At 38.6% G+C, this 18,826-nt stretch overlaps 1 protein-coding gene across 1 annotated transcript in view; it reads right to left on the bottom strand.

Moving 5' to 3' along the window:
• Window positions 1-18,826, bottom strand: part of CLVS1 (clavesin 1) — a 98,442-nt gene that overhangs the window by 64,577 nt on the left and 15,039 nt on the right. The window contains exon 3 of the mRNA XM_053962928.1: window positions 547-721. Within this exon, the coding sequence (XP_053818903.1) occupies window positions 547-721 (175 nt within the window). The remainder of the gene's footprint in view (window positions 1-546; window positions 722-18,826) is intronic.

Raw genomic sequence — 18,826 nt, 5'->3', positions numbered from 1 at the left:
GTGGACGTGCAGCCCCTCAACAGTCTGAACCACAAAGTAACAGGATCCTGTGTGACAAATGAAGGCAGTCAGAATAAGGCCACAACAGGGAGGCTGTCCTCCCTCTTCCTCATTTCCATCCTACTCAGACGCATCCCCGTGAACACAGCAGCACTCTTCCATCTGCTGAGGGAACTGCTCTCATCTCCTGCTACCCTCCCTCTGCATACACATGTGCTTGCATGTGGACTGCACACTCCAGAAGGCAGACACTGCTGGATTCTAATCCCCCTGAATTCTCTCATGGATTAAACCTCAAATCTTTAAACCTCCTTCTTAATGCTGTGGTAAGTAACACATGTACTGGCTACACTGATTTACAGCTGAAATAAAAGTGAAAGACAGACAAAAGGAGATGTCTGAAAATCAATCTATGCAGCAAGTGGGTGGAACATTAAAGCATTCTGGATTATTTTCTCCTCCCTTCACTTTGCCCAGGGCCTGATGAAGCAAAATCACTGTCTGCAGCAATAAAAGTTGCAGGTACATGTGTTACCCTCCACCTACCTGTAACCCTTCAATGGCCAGTTTGAGGATAGATGGTGTAAGCTTGGAGGCTTGCTTGAAGGAGAAGTTGCTCCAGTCTATAATTAGAATGAAGCCATTTATCTGAAGCTCCTGATCTTCAATGAGCACTTCCAAAGAAAGTAGAATAGCCCGAAGGATATCTATGAAGGAGTTCCTAAAGCAAAAGCAGAAAAAAAAATCAATGGCTGCAGTTGTCTTCAAACCTCAAGATATTCAGTTTTGCTATGGGTGGAGCATGAGTGAGGGACAGGGATTTATTCTGGTAGAATTATCCAAAAAATAGTTGTTTCAGAGGTGCCTTTAAAAAGCTTCTGCTCCAAAACTCCTTGGTGTGATAAATCCTGCTCACTGATGGATAAAATAAACACTGATAAGGATTTCCTCAATTTTGCTAGCAGTCCTTACAATGGATTTTAGCTAAGCTGCATTGGGAAACTATTTGTCTGTGATGAAATGAAACAAATTCAAGCTATCAATTTAAATCCTTGCTCAGTTGGATATACCTTACCAGTTTGTCTCCCTTCTTCTTACCAGATTTTTGTTTCCTTACCAGGAAATAAATCAGTACAATATTAATATAAAAGATATCATACAACTACATTCTGTGCCTTCCTGCTTGAGTGTAGGGAATGATCCAAGGCTTTACACAATATAGTTTGACAGTTGCCTTATTTTTGCAAACCAAATGCAACATGAAAAATGGCTACATACGCTCAAAATGAGAGCTCTTTATTAATTATCAGCTACAGTAGGCTGGCCACAAGGCTTCCCTCAACTCTGGGAGAAGAATTAAAAACCTTGGAGGGCCTGAAGCATATAACAAGTAAAAGAGAAGAAAGTGCTGAAATGTTTTCTTTAATGTGAGAGTCTGCTCTGGGAAGCCTGGGCCGCTCACTACTTCCATTTCCTCACTACTTCCATTTCACAAAAGCAAGACATGGACACTTTAATGACTAGTCCATAGTTATACTCAAGTAAGCTGAATTAGGTGCTCTCCTCATCTGTCCTTCTCATTATGATGATTTACAAACAATACATTCTATTAGAGAGCAACAAGCAAGGAAAGCTTCACAAAGTACAGCTTAACCTTGTGTAAAATGAAATTGTAATATACTGCTAGTGCAATCTGCTTTACCTCAGCATAATTCTCAAGTTTTCCTGGGCCTGAGGTCCTTTACAGGGAAGATTCATACCATGTTCTCCCATGGAGATTTTAATTTAGTTCTTTTCTGCTGTTTTCATCAATTTAAAACAAATCTTCCCAAACCTCGAAGAGCATTGTTTCAAATTCTGCCTGAGAGAAAAAAATGTATGTGCAGTCAAAACAAATTTCTCTACCATCAGCCTCTACCCCTGAATGGAATCAACACATGTTAAATTTCTATTAGAAGTAAATGGTGAAGTGTTCTCTGATTCTTTCTCTTTTCTTTCAATAGGTTTTGAGTGGAAATGTACGTTCCTTCTCTGAAGACCTGATCCCTTGTAAAAGCAGCTTCTGCACCCTGCCTTTCTGCAAAAATTAGAAGCTTCTCTGAAGTATAATTGGGGCAATAAATTGAGCTTATATAGCTTAAAGACGCCTAATATTGTTCTTGCTGCATACCAAGTCACCCCTCCGTCATTTACAGTTACAGGACAACCTTGACCTTTTCAAATCCTATGGGGAAGCTCTGCTGAACAGCTGAAAGAAGGAGTATTTCCTTAGCAAATTCAGGTGAAGGCATACTGATTGGATTGGCAATTGGTATGTACTTTAATTCTAAATTTATTGTGAAAAATTGTAATATACTACCTACTGCTTAGCTGAAATGGTGATGACTTCCAAGCAGCAGCACCAGCTGACCCCACTTGGTGAAAAAAAACAAATATACCCTATCCTAGTGTGACTTTATGATGCTTGTATCCCCAATTATCTGTTCTCTTTATGCTGGATATTAAGTTCTGCACCTTTAAGACTGGTTCCAAGAGCAAAGGGAGGGGGAAAGAAGCACGCAGTTTGTTTTCTGAACTGCACTCACTCCTCCACATTCCTGCTCCTGGACTGTGTTGTCTGCAGCACGGATGGACAGTGGGAGAGAGCTCTCCTTTGCTTTTTAGTTAGTTTTTGTCTAGCTGAGGCAGAGAAGTTCCCTGGACTGTGATTTTTCTTTTTCTTGGAACTGTTCAAGCCTACTCTGGTTTGGAAACCCAGAAGAACACTGGGAGCTCTCACCTGTGGCCCACGGGGGCCCGGGACATGGCATTTCCAGCACTGGAGGGACTGATGGAGACTGAGTGAGCTGAGCTAGAGCCCACGAAAGGACTTTCTGAATTTGCCATCTCTTCAGAACAGCAAGAGGTTTTATTGTTTAATATTATTCATTTTTTCTGTGTGTTAATACTTTGCTTGTTAAATAAACAGGTTTTTTTCCACTTTTCTCTGAGGAAATATTTTCCTGAACAAGTTGGGGGAGGGGCCACTTGAATCAGCTTTCTAGAGAGACACCTTTGGAAGTTTCTTCCCAAATTTGCCCTAAAGCAGGACATATCCCTAGACTATATCTATGTAATATATCCCAGCATCCTCCTTCAGGGTGGTCAGCCTTCTACAAGAACTGTCCCATGGAAGCTCCCAGGCACGTGCAGTGCCTCCAAAAGTGCCCTCACATACATGCCAGCCTTCTTTGCACTCTTGTTGGCATTAATTCAAAATTATATCATTGTCTGGCTACATTGGGGAAGATAGAATAATCTTGACCCCAATCCCACTGCTGCAAAAACTAGAATGAACTGGATGGTTTTTATCAACAAAGATGTGAAAACATGGGCACATTGTGACAAAGGAAGATTTTATCCTTCATTTGTGGGAAGAAATTTTCTTAAGAGTACATTCAAACTAATATTCATGATCCTGATAGCACAGATGATTTTAAAGTCTGTGTAATAATTCCAGTGGGACTGTCTGGAAACAGTGGATACAAGTCATCTTCTGTAATCCACTCAAACTCTAAATGACAATGGCAATATTTCTTCCCCTTGGACTTTGTGCTGAGGAATTCCAGTCTTTGTTTGAGTGTCTACATAAATTGCCAATTTATCAAGTAATTACTCACCTGTACTTTCCTGTACTTCCAGCAGAAATTATTTACCTGGGAGATATGGCACTCAATTTTCTCAGTTTGCAATTAATCTGGCTGTCCCTGCCTGCATCCCTCCTCTCTCTATGTCTTTGCAAGACATGGTATAGGAAATAACTTAGAGCGAACACAAAGATGTTTTTCTGATGAGTAGAGGGAGACATGAAAGCAGCATATAAGTCCTCCAGGTGGGTTGTTTGCAGACACACTGTTCTGTGAATGCAGAGCCTGGATAGAAATCAGACAGAGTGCCACTTGAGTTTTAAGCCCTCGGCTCCCTAGTCTTGGGGCTTTGAGACAAATCATTCAACTGTGTGACTGATTTGCATCCAAATAATTTTTTATGCATGAACACAGAACCACTTTTTATTAATCCATCACTTTTGTTCCTTTGCTTAATGTTCCCTTCCCCTCCTCCAACTCCCCTCCTCACCAGTTTAACCCTCTCACACAAAAAAAAAAAGTGAAATAAATTACAGTTACACAAAGGGAAATGTGTAAGGTCCTGTGAGGATTCAGCATGGAGCCACTAATGAGTTACAAAAGATTTGCACAAGCCCCAGAAAGAGAAAAAGGAGGAGGAAGAGAGTGTGCCTATCTGCCTTGGCTGAATGGAAAGGTACCACAAAAGAGACTCTTCAAATACCCTTTGGAAAATGGGAAGTTAGCCCAACATAAGCTAGCAGTGAGGAATAATAATGTAACACAAAAAATGAAGATGGTTTAGCTGAGGGATTTGGTGGGGAGATTAGCCAAAGGCATAACATGAAAATAAATAAGAAGAAATTACTTAATTATAAGAGGTGTAAGCAGGCTGTGAGAGAACCAGAAGGCTCAGTGGAGTACTAGGGTGCAATGGGAACAATTAAAGGGGATAAAGACATTGTAAGGAAATTAAATGCTCTATTTGCATGTATCTGCCACCAGTCATTTTGAGGAGATCCATGGATAACAAAGCTGAGGCACCGTTGGAAAATAAGGGGTCAACTAAGACATACTGAAAGAAAGTGATACATTTTGGAGAAGACAGTATCAGTAAAGGCTTTTGACATTACTCCTTCTGAAAAACTAAACACAGGCTCTGTTTTAGGCATGCTAGTGAAATTAATTGGATTATTCAGATAGTTAAAAGTATGAATGTACGGAAGTACTGGCAGCTGAAGCCATTAAGATTGTCTGGTAGTAAGCAAAAACAAACTGTCACTACAAATCCTGACTGTCCCACAGGACAGCAGACTAAAAAAGTTTGGACCAGTGCTGCTATCTTGGCAGTTGCAGATAATTCAGCTTAATACCCCTAAGTTAATATGCAGTAAGAGCCTCTCTCCTCTAATACTAAAAAGGTGGCCAAAGCTCCATTACATTTGGCAAGCTGCAAACGTGGCATAGATACAAATCAAGTAAGAGACCACATCTTGCTTAGTTCCCTCCATACACAAAAAGTCACCAAGAGAGCAAAAATGAGTATTTGGCTTCTAAGTGGGGAGAGCTGACACTGCCCTGCAAGGAGGATTCCCAGTGAGAGTAAAACACAGAAGCGGAAGCAGGAAGAAGGACCAGAAGCACATCTTTACGTTGCCCCAAATTATTTGAGCTAGACCAAGTTCAAGAAGCTGGTTGCATCTCAAATCCTGTGTTTAGTTTTGGGCCCCTCACTACAAGAAGGACACTGAGGTGTGGAGCAGGACTATAGAAGGGTAATGGCCCTGGTGAAGTGTCTGGACCACAGGTCTTCTGAGGAGTGGCTGAGGGAGCTGAAGGTGTTTAGCCTGGAGAAAAGGAGGCTCATGGGAGATCTTACCACTCTCTACAACTACCTGAGAAATGGTGTCAAGGTGAGCATTAGTCTCTTCTCTCAGGTAACATGTGACAGTACAAGAGACCCTAATTTGTTCCAGGAAAGGTTTCCATTAGAAATTAGGAAGAGCTTTTTCACTGAAAGGAGGCATGTAGACGTGGCACTAAGGGGCATGGTTTGGTGGACTTGGCAGAGCTGGGTCAACAGTTGGACTTGATGATCTTAAAGGACTTTTCCAGCCTAAATGATTCCATGATTCTATGAAAAGCTTAGAAAGGGAGACATGAACAACACAGCAGATCCATGCAGGTGGACCAGGAGAACCCAGGAAGGCACATTTTTAATTGTTCTCAAACACAGCCGAGGTATGTTACTCAAAAAATATGAGTAAAACAAAGCCCTTGGAATCCAGTCAACAGTGGGCTTTGAAAAGGTGTTTCTAAGTCATACGAAATAATTTATTTCATCAGATTAAATTCTCATTTCTGCTCATAAAGTATTGATAAGAGAGCCCCCAGCTTCCATTGTTGTATTCTTGGAAAACATCTGTGTATTTTTAATGTGCATATTTATTTTAGAAAATTAAACCTTACACCTACTGAAATCAGTACCAGAAATTATTAACACACAGACCTTGAGGATTCATGTCTTGATTCAAATTAATGATCCTGGGTAACTACCCTGCCTCTCTGGCATCAGAGGGAAATGCCAATCACTCTAGGTACTGCAAGACCTGATCTTCACAGTTAATCACTTTTGGTAAGGAAAGGTCTCTCATATGAACCATGCACAATTCAGGGCAGCCCTTGGCTAAAGAATAATCAGGAAAAATGTGTTCAAAATGAAGAATCACAAATGAACATGGTGGCTCACTTGATTAATTCTGCACTAGAGAAGATGATGTCAGAGAAGCTCACAGCTGAGACATGCACTGAAGAGGGCTTGTCTCCTCTATCTGAGGTCTGAATAGCACATATATGTGCAGGAATTAGCAAGCCTTGCCTGCAATTCAAGGAAATGGGTTGCATTAGCAGCAAATGTTCACAATTAATATTTTGACCTGCTGTAGGCAACTTTCTTCACAGAATAATTCAAAGCCATATAAACTTGTTAGCTGCAAGAAATATGAATAATTCACTGATATGCAAACTGGAAAAATTGTTACACAAAATATAAGGGCAATTTTCTTATTTTGTGGGGTACTAAACCCTTCTTTGTCATGCCCAAGCTAAATTACCTTTTTTTTTTTTTTTTTTTTTTTAATTTCTCTGTCAAAACAGAATACATGCACAGGAAACTCCTACTGAGTAAAACACACAGGTTGCATTAAGTTAATGTCAGAGCTCCAAATTAATTCTTCTGTCGCATCTAGTGTAGCTATCTTTGGTTGTTCCAGTATGTCAGCTTCAAACAAGCATCTTCCCTATTTTGTAATGAAAATATAGCAAGTTTTTCCCCACAGCATCTGTGTCATTCTATAAATAAAATTCAGAAGTAACTTTACATCCATGACAACAGATTGGATAGATAGGTGTACTGTTTTTTTCTTCAGAAGTGCTTAGTCCAGCAATGCATTGGATGTTGGAAAGAATAGCACAGACTAACTGAACTGTATTTCACATTTCTAATGTTAGAAATGCATGGCTTAGTTTATAACTGAATGAAGGCCATTCACACACAGATATCTGGCTGGCTTTGAATTCCTGCTTAGAATGAGCTGGAAGCCTCTGCCACAGCCAGTGAAGAGGAAATGTACAAGCCTGAGCAAAAAAAAAATGCAGGTTTGTTTTTTTTTTCTTATTATCACGCAAAAATTGCCTCTCAGCGACTTCCTTGAAGATATAAAAATTTTTCCCTTGTTATGTTTCTGCTAGAGGTTCTTGTACATAAAAGTATTATGAGTTTTTTTTTTTTTGCTCTCAGTTTCCACTTCAGTTGGACTCCATAGCAACCAATAGCCCACGAATTGCACACTCTGCATTCAAGTCTGCGCTAGGAACCTCCTCCTACACGCACTCATTCATGTTGCAGGCACCCTTACCAAATGAGTGCTTTGTCCCTGAGGTTAATGTGACTGAGCAAGGACCCTTTCTTACATGTGATTTGGCTGACAAACAGGGACCCTCACAGACCCTGGCTTTTGGGAGGAAGGTTTCTGGTGGTGGGGCTCTTCAGACAAATGATAGAACCAGCTTCCATCTGAGGGAAGCTGGTGTCTGTTCTTCCCTTTGCCTCAGCCCACAGAAGTGTCACACCATTTAGCAGGAGATGACTCCAAGATAAAGCACAGAATTTTTACACTCCTAAGACTTAAAAAAAAAATCCCTCACAGAGCTCTCCAGAAACTTGATCCCAAACAAAGCAGGCAACTGGTTGCAACCTATCACAGCACAAGTTCTTTGACTGCTCCTAAGGAGTTCTTGTGGATGCAACAGGGCTTGGCTGGCATCCCATAAGCAATGTACAACTCTGCTCAGCAGCCTGCTGCTGACAGAAAAGGACAGAATTCAATCTCAAGTGCAAAAGAAATGTTCCTCTGGCTGTGGGTTTGGTTTATTCATTTAGGAATTAAGTATTTCTGAGATACACATTCGTGATTTTCTTACCTTTTTAGTACCCAGGGCCATGTCATGCTTGCACACTATGTAAATTTCTCTGTTGAGAAGGAATAAGTGACAATCACAGGGAGCGTGTTATGATATTGTGGAAATTATCAAATGCCCTATACTACAACCCCTAAGTGCAATCAATAAATCAGTTTGACAGAGCCACTGCTGTAATTTGCCTGGCTATTCCCAAAGGCAGTGTCCCCTGCAAGGAGAGTGGGGAAGAGAGACAAAGAGTTCATTCCAGCATGAGCAGAGCCAGGGTGGTTTCAGGTTAGTGGTCTCCACTGCTAGGAATTTAGGAGATAACCTGTGGTAACACACAGATCAGGATCCTGTTTGGGAGGTAGTTTTTAATCTCCTATGGTGATCTCACCAGTGTTGTGATGGTTTCCTCAAAGCACAGCTGTAGTAATAATGAACAAAACAAATGGCTGGCACATGAATGGCTATGGCCAGAATCATTAGGATTGATGGCCTCTGTTGTTTATTTTACTCTGTGTGATTTCATAGCCTTTTCTTATTCCCTTTTGCATCCTTGCATCACATTAAGCTATTTGCTCAATTTCTTGCACCATTGCATTTCACAAGTTAATTTTTCATTACAGAAAGGGAAGGGATTTTTCTTTTGAACATTATGAAGCTACTGCTTAATGGCTGAAAGCAATTATGCAGCTCCTTTGCTTTGTTGTTGGAAGGTACAAATGGCACCACAGATTCAGTTTCCCTGGCATCATGTTTTCTCTGTGTGATTCTACTATGTCCCATCTAGTTATATCTCCTCTGCATCTTCAACACCTTCCCATCTGAAATAGCCCTGAACTTTTTGTTCTCTCCTGATGCAATCACCTCACTTGTTTATAACACTAATTAATTCCTTTCATTGCCTTTTCTTTGGTCAAATGGTTGTAATTTTTTACATCCCCTTCTTTTTGAAATAATACAGTATAAAGTGAATTTCACATTCAAGGTGAGTTTGGAATATCAGCATGCATAAAAGAATTCATTATCTTTTCCTATTTGTTCTCCATCTCATTCTTAATGCAGCCTAACTGTTAACTTTTCTGACCACCACTGCACAGTAAGTACACTTCTTAATTATGGTGTCCATAACAACACAATGCTTTTCTTAAAAGGTTAAAAGTAATTGAAAATCCAGATGAAAGTGCACAGAGTTAAGAAAGGGTAAAGGATCTCCATATCAGATGTGGCCACATATTAAAATCCAATATTTTCTTTGACTTCTTTGCGCAATAATGCTGCTTTTCTAGGTCATTCTAGAGTTTTCCACAATGTTTGCTATTCCTCACTATGCTATATGATTTTTCATTTATTTTTTGTCACATCACCATTCACCTCACTTGTCTGCCAAAAGATTACTACTGGGTGTTATGATAACATAATTTTGCTACTTGCAAATCCTACTCTCTGTCTAAAGTATCAGGACCCCTTTTATTTGTAAAACGCAACTTCAGCTGTATTTTTTTTTTTTTTAATTAATAAAAAGTTCACAGGAAGATCATTTATTAGCTAATCAAATGGCATATTTGCACATTTTACATTAAAGAATTCCAATAAAATTATCTAATTGTCCCTTTGCTTGCAAACAGTCACTCTTACAGCAGACTTCAATGATGACTAGATCAAATAGTAAAGTTAAAATCAAATAATTGCTCACCTATGCACATATTTTGAGAGTGCTGTGTTCAGAATGACAAAAGTCATATTAATGTTTGTGGACATTCAAAGAGCACCTGGTTACTCATCCCAGAAAGCCTCAAAAATGCATCTCTTGAGAGATATTGGGTAAGAGGTTATTGGGACATGAGAAGAAATGTCGGAAAGTAGAAATGCAAATATATATTAGTAAGCACCTCAACTGGCTGTTAAATCAGGAAAAGAGCATATACTTGGCTTATGCCTGTACTTACATCTGGGCAGTGAAAGTAGCAGATATTAGAAATATGTACAAAACTCACGTCAGTCACAATAAGGTTTATAATTTGTTTTAGTTGGAGCCCTTCAGGGCACATAAAAGACAGACAAGAAAATATTCTAATAATTTCTTATAAATAAATGAAAAATTGTGTCAAGTATTATATATCATAGACGTTTCCCACTGGAACAATAAGCAAGTTTGATATAGCTGACAAGGTGGGGGAACTTGATATTATTGATGTAGAAATAATCACTGGGGAACTCAAACAGATGCAATAAAGATTCATAAGACAGCAGTCTAGAAAAAAAATTGCTGCACGTCTCTGCAGAAACAATGTTGAAAACTTGTTATCATGATTTGAGTGAACAGGAGAGAAGGACCAGGAAAAAAATGAAACTGTGTAGATTTATGTAATAAAGACTGATAAAAGTGTATAGAATCATGGTGTTGCCAGCCACAAAGAAACCACTTTGCACAGTTATGCTGAAAAGCATACACAGTGCCAGGAAGCTCAAGAAAAATGAGCATTTTCACCCTAGCTACTTTTGAGTGGATCATATTTCACACAACTTCATTGAAGAAAGTGAAGGAATGAATAGCAAAAACCATTCCCCCTTAAAAAGCAGATTTATTTTTTCTCTGCAGAAGGAGAAAATAAACCACTTCTGTAGAAGACTGCAGACATTACAGAAACTTTAGCAAGATAAAAATAGGTTGTGATCAAACCAGCAGTGAAGAGGTTGGTGATATGTCACCAGTGAAATTTAAAGAAAGGTATGTCTTTTTACTTACATTCTCCACATTTGCCCCAGATTTCATTGGGTATCCAACCTTCTATGTGGACAACAGCTGACAGAAGTTGCTGTGGGAGATCTGGATTCCAGGGACACATGACTCCCCAATATGTCAATCAACAAAATATGACAACTGAATGAATTTTATAAGTAGCTGGTAGAAAATGAAAATTATAGAATGACACCATCAGTCTCAACCACACAACATTGCAGTAGAAACCTCAGGAGTGTAATTCTGTAGGCAGCACAAATGACCACCATTGTAACGTCTCCGGTGAGTTGGGATCTGGCAGCAATTGCTCTTTTTGAAGGGGAATTGTGTGGATGGCAGCAATGGAGCAAACCTAAAACCTAACGAAAGCTAAAAATCTTTTTTTGTGGATTTTGCTACCACTTAAGTAGAAATGGTTGGGTTTGAGGAAATAAAAATTGTTGAGATACGGAGATAGCTACAACCACTTGATGCTGTGAAAATGAGGATGTGAGTATTCCTGGGATGTGCAAGGTTCCTTTGGAAAAAATAGTCCTTTGGAATGGGTTGGGGTTTTGGGGGTGTTTGGTTGGCCTTCAAGTTGCAAATTACAGCTTTCTGAGAGAATTGAAGGACAAAGGCAAAAGATGTGAGCCTAGCATAACTCCCCTGAAATTTTTCCAAAGCAGCAACCTAAACAAATTAATGATACTGGCCCAGCTCAAACCGTGCTGAGACTGGCCTTCTCAAAGTAGATGAAACAATTATGGAACTAAATTCTTAAAATTCAGGCTGCAAATTGAAAATTAAAAATTGCCAGGGTTGCAGTTGTTTTCAAAATGCCTTTTGCACAGGATCAGTGGACAAAATAAGCTAGAATCAATTTTTGAAATATGATTCTAGATAATCACAAAAGGGAAAATTAAACTTATTTTAAAACTCTAAGACCACTATTCCTAATTTTTGAGTACTTCAATTTATGTGAATGTAGAGGCTTAGTACATTATTTCTCCATTGTTAAAAAAAAAAAAAAAAGAAAAAAAGAAAAAAAAAAGAGAAAAAGATCTGTCAATCTACCTGAAGAAATTAATCAAAACTTTACTTATAGTTCAGTATCTTGATTTGAAACCTTAAATTGCTGAAATGTAAGTTTCTGAAAACTCTGCCTTTTAACTAAGATTTCTAATTCTATTTCTAGCGACATGAAGAATTTTTCTTGAATGGGATAGGGGAGATCTTGGTGTAACATGCTAACAGCAATAGTGGGCAGTAACTGCTTATGCTGAGATCCCAAAGGCAACAGAAATAGAATTGTGGAGCCTTGCATTGGGTGTATGGTAATGGAGAAAAGAAGCCCAGCCCAATATCCTTATTCCCCTGAAGCCAGTACAGTTTTATGGCACATGCCAGCAATTCCCAGCAGGGTACAAATGAGGGTTGCAGGCACAGTGTAGTCTTTGCCTTGAATAATAATATTATATAATTAGTTATCAAATTACTAATAATTTCAAATCACATCAAATTGCTAATAATATCAAATACACTTCAAATTTTCTTAGGAATTTCCAGACAAAAGTAATCTAAGTGGTTCATAAACTATTAAAGTGAGTTGAGCTGAAAAGAGAATTTCATATGAATTGCAATGCTAGGGATTCTGAAACAAAAGTTTCATTCATTTCTTATTAAAGAAGTTATCAACAACCTCCTAAATTATTCTGACCTCTAAATGATAGAATATATTTATATGTGTGGATATTTAGTATCTTTCTTCTTTCTTGCAACTGCTGTTTTTGATTTGCTGTTTCTGGGGGAAAGGGTTGCATTTTAAGTTTCTAACCAACTGGAAACTGTGAAATGACAATATAATTAATAATCTTCTATTTCTGTTTGTATTTATTTTTATTATGAAGATAAAATAATTAATTCAAAATATTTTTTTCACACCTCTAGTAAGAATTTTCATATAGTCAATACAGAGAATTACTAAAGAAATGTGATTAGTTGAAGTCATGATTCTGTACTGCTAATTCAATTATAAATAATTGTTAATGAAGAAACATAAGTAAAAATTAAGTACAGAACATAATAGGAAGAAAATCAGTTCTTTTGGACTCAATGCACAGTGATGTCCTGCCAGACTCTGTGCTGGTATTTGAAGAAAGCAGCTCTGGAACAAGATAGCTGGAGCAACCAGGACTTCAACCACCAGCACTGAAATAAAGATACAAGACAGCAGGGAGGCCCTGTTTTGTCAAAAGGCAGCCAGAAAGAGGCAGAAAAAGGATTAGCAGAAATTGCCACAGCAAATATGGCTACATTGCCTTGAGAAAGATTCCAGAAGAAAAACTTGATATTAGGGGCAAATGCATAAATCTTGAACAAATAAATCACTCCTCATTTTTACTTCCTCTTGTTTGTGGAAAGCATTTACATGTTCACACTTGTACTAGCGTTTTCACAAAGAATCACCTAATTTTTTCATCTTTTCCTTTCCATAAAAGAAAACAAAACAAAAGAAAAAAACCCACAACCAACCAACCAAAGAAACAAACCAGAAAATCTTTAATTCTTTTTTTAATCTTTAAACTTTTAACTTTTTAAAAGTTGCAAAGTCTGCTTTTCAGGAGATGCCATCAGAGGTGTTTTCATGGTATCATGGGATGATTTGTTAACATTGCCATGTTTCTTAATACTACATTGGTATGTTATTGTCTCACAGTTTAGACTATATTGAAAGGGGAAAATTAGGTAGGGTCAGTCCATTTTATAGATCTCTGCACAGCCTTAGGACAAGTTTGTTACAACAGCAGAATTAATTTTCATAAAAGTAACTGTAGTGCATACTTCTCTACATTCTAGACAATATTTTGACTTCACCAAAAGATTACTAAAAAAGTCTTATGCAGTATCAAAGAAAAACTACAAGTGATCTGGTCTTTGCAAAATGATTCCAATTACGTTGCAGTTAGTTGCACTCCACAAAACCACATTTCAGACTCTGTGATTCTTCGTCTTGATCTGGCACAACCCTTAACCACTCAATTCCCTTACATTAGGCTGACTTAGCTTTGGTTAATAATTTGCAACAGTGTTTAATGGCCAAGTAAATGTAGTGCTTTCGTTTCTGCATGAGAAGTATACTGAGTCGTAAGATACTTAAGCAAATGTCTGAAGCAAAGCATATCAGTAGTGTCATTGCTGATGACAAGCCCACAGAATGCCACACTTAGCTGTATCTTAGCCATTGCAAACTGCTTTCTAATATTTGGAAATCTAATTCTGTTTAGGATTGAGGATAATTTTGCTTTTATTCTGCATATCCACTGTTTACTCCCACACTTTGTTAAGATAAACTGTTATATATAGGAATAATTGAATCCCACCTCTTATTATTTTCAACTTGTATGACATTGTCATATTTTTCTGACTTCTTGTTGAGCTATTTTTCTGACTCAGCTCAGATTTGTCTCTTGTGCTTGTACTTAGGTTGCAGGACAGTTGAGGTGGGTAAAGGTGAGTCACTCTTGCTGTCCTGCTGACAGCATTCCTGTAATACAGCCCAGACTCTTTGCTTCCCCAGTGGTATCACTTTATCGCATATAATTTCATTTGTAGTCCATTCTTTACCCTCAAATCCTTTTGTGCCCAGTCAATATTAGTTATCCATTTAAGGTACCTGATTTAAGAAATCAAGAGGTGAGAAAATCCCAGTAGAGACAAACCTGTCAGCCAGGATGAAACCAATAATGGCAGGTGTGTCTGGTGTCTCACAAGTCTTCTTGGCTTTTAACATGGAGCCTACATCTGCTAAGCCTCTTTCTGAAGTAAATCTCAAATGATCCTGAAGTACTTTTAAATCATTAATACAAAATGTTCTCTGAAAGAAAGTGAATGTGCATGTACCTGTGTATACATTTCAGCAGAGAATAACAATAAGATTCTGGAGAAAGAAAAGGCACTCATTGGCAGCACAGCATACATAAATTGCCATTTTCCCCAGACTTGCAAAACTCTTTTATTCAAACAGAATTGAAGGCTTTATCAGAATAAAAGTGAATTTAATTTGCAGGAGCCAGCTAGAAGTGGCTTACATGTAAATGAGAACCTAAGAAATTGAAAGGTTTCCCACCATCTCTCCCTAGGTCGGAGTTTATTCCTCCTCCTTTTTTTACTTAGTTTTCAAATGAATATTGCAGTAGATTTGGAAGCAGGATTTTTCATCAGTCTCTTTCACTATAAATAACATTTCTTCTTTTGTACCTATACAACAGACAGGTAGGGTTAACCCTGGAAAAGGAAGGCAATGCAGACTTATGGAAAAGCCCTGCAAAGTGGAAATAGCTTAGAGGACCACAGCTCCAAGATAACAGGAGAGGATGAAGATGACTTAGATAGGGTTGTCACCCCTAGGTGTAGTTTCTCCTGGTTAGAAATACGCATACAAAAGCAATCCTGTGTGCTATCACATAGCCTAGCACTCTGAAGTGGTGTAGGCAGCACACATACTCTGTAGATGGATCTGTGCATATCTAAAATACGTGACTGGCATCTCCTGGATTTGCTGTGAAAGGCAGTCAGGAGGAAGGAAACAATGAAATATTTGGCCCTGGCAAGGGGAACAAACGTTTCTGATCACATCATAGCAGTGGCCTTGTGTTGTTACCCCTTTTTTTTTCACCTATGTTACTTCACTCATGGCTGAATGTATGGAATTCAGTTCCTCTATTGACATGTTATAAAACCAGAGGAGCTGAGATTGCAACTTTGCAGAAAGGAGCACAGGACTGTCTGTAGGAAAGAAGGAGGAAGATGTGGGGATAGCTTGTAGCTGGAACACAATGAAGAAAAGCATATTGGTTTAAAAAGGTTTAAAAAAAAAGTCTTCTTGCTTCATTAATTCAGACCATCAGGTCTTGGTGCAGTATGTGAGAATATGTGTGTTTTAAGGCACACTTGAGAGTGGTTCTATGGGATCAGACCAAAAGTTCTCCTGCCAGGAATAATAAGAGGTTTGATACACAGCAGGTTGGCAAGGTTAAAATAGAGACCCTACTAATTTGACACTGAAAATCTAGTATTTTGTCTTATGTATGTTGATACAGCAGTCACTTGCTTACACTTTCAATCAAATCCTCAATTTTGGTCCCTACAGATGTATTATGGGATATTACATAAATACTTCATATGGCCTTTTCAAATAGGTTGTTACTGAACCTCTAGCATCATAACTTTACATCGTGCTGTGATTTATATTGCACGTGTGAAAGAAAACTGGTACCACATGAATTAATGCATACACAGACAAGTGCCATCCTCTGCAGTGCAATAGTGAAAAAGAGATACCATCTCTCTAAAAAGAAAAACATATTTGCATATTACCTTTCTCCTTAAAATGCATCTTTGCTAGCTTTAGTTTGCTCAGCATGGATAAGCAGTTACATAGGAAATAGTGTCAGCAGGAGGCTAACTAGCTTCCTTTGCCCTCTGTCCCTGCAACAAATGGACCCTCCAGGAAGTTTCCAGAGCTGAGATTATCATGGTCTGTGAAAAAGGGATAGTTGCTTTTTGCTGCCTCTGTGGTTGCTGCACTTATTAAAAACAAAAACGGTGAGAGTGCAATCAGAATTTAAGACCAAAATTTCCTCTTTCTTGAGAAATTATTCCATTTACTAATTTTTAGGAATCAAATCTCCAGCCATGATATATTAATTATGATGCTCCAACTCTTTTATTGTTTTAACCATGACAGAAGAGGCAAAATAAAGAAGACCTTTAACAATTCAATTTTTATCTGATTTATTGGAATGACTTTACTCCTCCATCCTTTCACCTGCCCTCTATTCTATCTGGTTGGTTGAATTTTTAGGAGCATGTGGCAGCTGGGTGCTTGTATTGCTTCATTTCCCACATCACTGAGAGCTTCCTATGGTTGTGGCACTCTCACCAGTGCAACCACAGGACCAACGTCTCCCTCATCTTCCACCTTCATCGTGGCAAAGAAATACCCTGAAGCAGGGTGACTGTGGTGACAGGGTAGAATTTACCCCAGTGTGCTGTTCAGGTATTCCATGGAATTGAGCAGCCACCACAACATTCACATCCTGACCAAACTCATCCTGGCTGCTGTAACTCCTGTGGGATCACCTAAACATGTCTTGTGTTGTTCTGAGGGTGCTGGAATTGGAGGATGCTCAGCACTTGCCAGAGTGAAAAAAACAGATATTTCAATGTAAAATGCAATTGATACAGGGCTCAGAGTTCAGAGGAAAGAGTCTAAAATAAATCATGGCCTGGGGAAATAATATATCAAGGAAGTATTAAAATTTTAAAATTTCAAATGTATTTAAGGATTCCAGCTCAGTATTTCCATTCTTTTCTGATGCTTCTACTGCATGTAGCTTATTAAATAGCTGGCCAGAGAATTAATCTTTTTTTCCTTTCCTGACTCTTTTCAGTCTGTTCCTGCTGCAATGTCTGAATTTGCCTTGGCTTTTAGTTAGGTTGGCAAGTTAGAAACTGATTGGAATATTAGATATTCAGAAAACTTGATTTGAGGAGTGCTGTGACAAAAAAAGGGTTCTGGTCTCTTCTTACAAAGCTTTACCTTGAAAAGCTGCTATTTATAAGAGCATTCATTCATGGTTTCCAGTGGTTTCCAAAGTTAAAAAGGGATGTCACATTGCTTGGCTTCCTACTATTCTGTGGATGTAGCTCTTTTGCAGATCCCATCTGTGAGGATGATATATACAGCCCATGTAGGACTATGGGTCATTCTTTTAGGGACAAGTGCTATCACAACTGTATGCAGTTTCTCTTTTCTGACACACAGACATAAACTCTCATGCAAAAACTGAATCTTTTGAGAGTCTGGGAAGAAAAGCAGGGGATGTGTATGTGTGCCTATGTGTTTGCTGTGTACATGTGTTTGTATATTTTTCTTTATCAACTGTCCTTCTTTCCACTTTATAAAGCATGGGAATTGGATTGGTTTCTTTTTGTCAGAGGAGCAAGGTGACACAGAGCCACTTTCCAGTCTGCCCTACATTTTCCTCTGTTATCCTGGGAGGCAAACTCCTGTGTTTCTCAGCCCCAGGCACTGTCCTTCACAGCTCTTCAGTCAACCCTCAGCCCAACACCATCCAGTCACCTCTTCCCTCTCAAAATGTGTTTGATTGCCAGTCCCTCTCCATGTTGTTTTTTTTTTTTTTTCTTTTCAATCAGGCTTTGCTCATTCTTCAACATATGCTTCATAACTTTCCCAGCTGTTGTTTTTCTTTCTCTTTTTTTCAGGCATTTTCTCTGTCTTCTTGGATTCCCTTCACAGCACAACACAGGATTCTCATTTGTGTATGTCATCCTGCTGTCATTCAGATGGGCTACAATTGCCTTCCCAAATATGGCTTCCGTAATAAATCGTACTAACTGAATTAAGTTGCTGCCTGCAAGCAAATTAAAACATTTCAAGACAGAGCTTCTTTTTTTCTTCTTTGTCCAACATTTGATTTGCACATCTGTTACTCTTTGAAATTAGTATTATGCTTATGCTATGCTGCCTTCCCCTACTATCCTGAATTCTGTTACCATTTCAGACCAGCTCAGTAATGTAAGAGGAATTTTTTTTTTTTTTTGGTGCAACATGCTCCTAAGCTATTTATTGGTCAACACAGTGCTTGAACCACAATGTCAGTCTGCATTACTGTAAGCATCTCCCAGCACAGAATCACTAGCTCCTAACCAAATCCAAAGACTTGATGTGTAAAATTCATTATGGTGTTAGGGCTGGCTGCACTTCAGCTGTGATCTCTCATGATAAACAGACATGAGGCTGAGTTATTGCCACAGTATAAATCAGTCTCAACAGATGTTTATTCCCTCATTTTCTATTAAGCATCTGAAACTATGCTTGAAATATATTAGAACAATCAGCACTTGAGATGTATTCTTTTATACCAACAGGATCTGATGATGATAATATTCTTGTAATTACACCACTTTGTGCATTCTCAGGAAGGACACACTTGGGTTTTATCATGAT

The sequence above is a fragment of the Vidua chalybeata genome, chromosome 1 (genome assembly GCF_026979565.1).
Source record: "Vidua chalybeata isolate OUT-0048 chromosome 1, bVidCha1 merged haplotype, whole genome shotgun sequence".
Classification (NCBI taxonomy): domain Eukaryota; kingdom Metazoa; phylum Chordata; class Aves; order Passeriformes; family Viduidae; genus Vidua; species Vidua chalybeata.
Note: the sequence above shows the minus strand (reverse complement) of the source record. Positions and strands in the feature narration are given on the sequence as shown.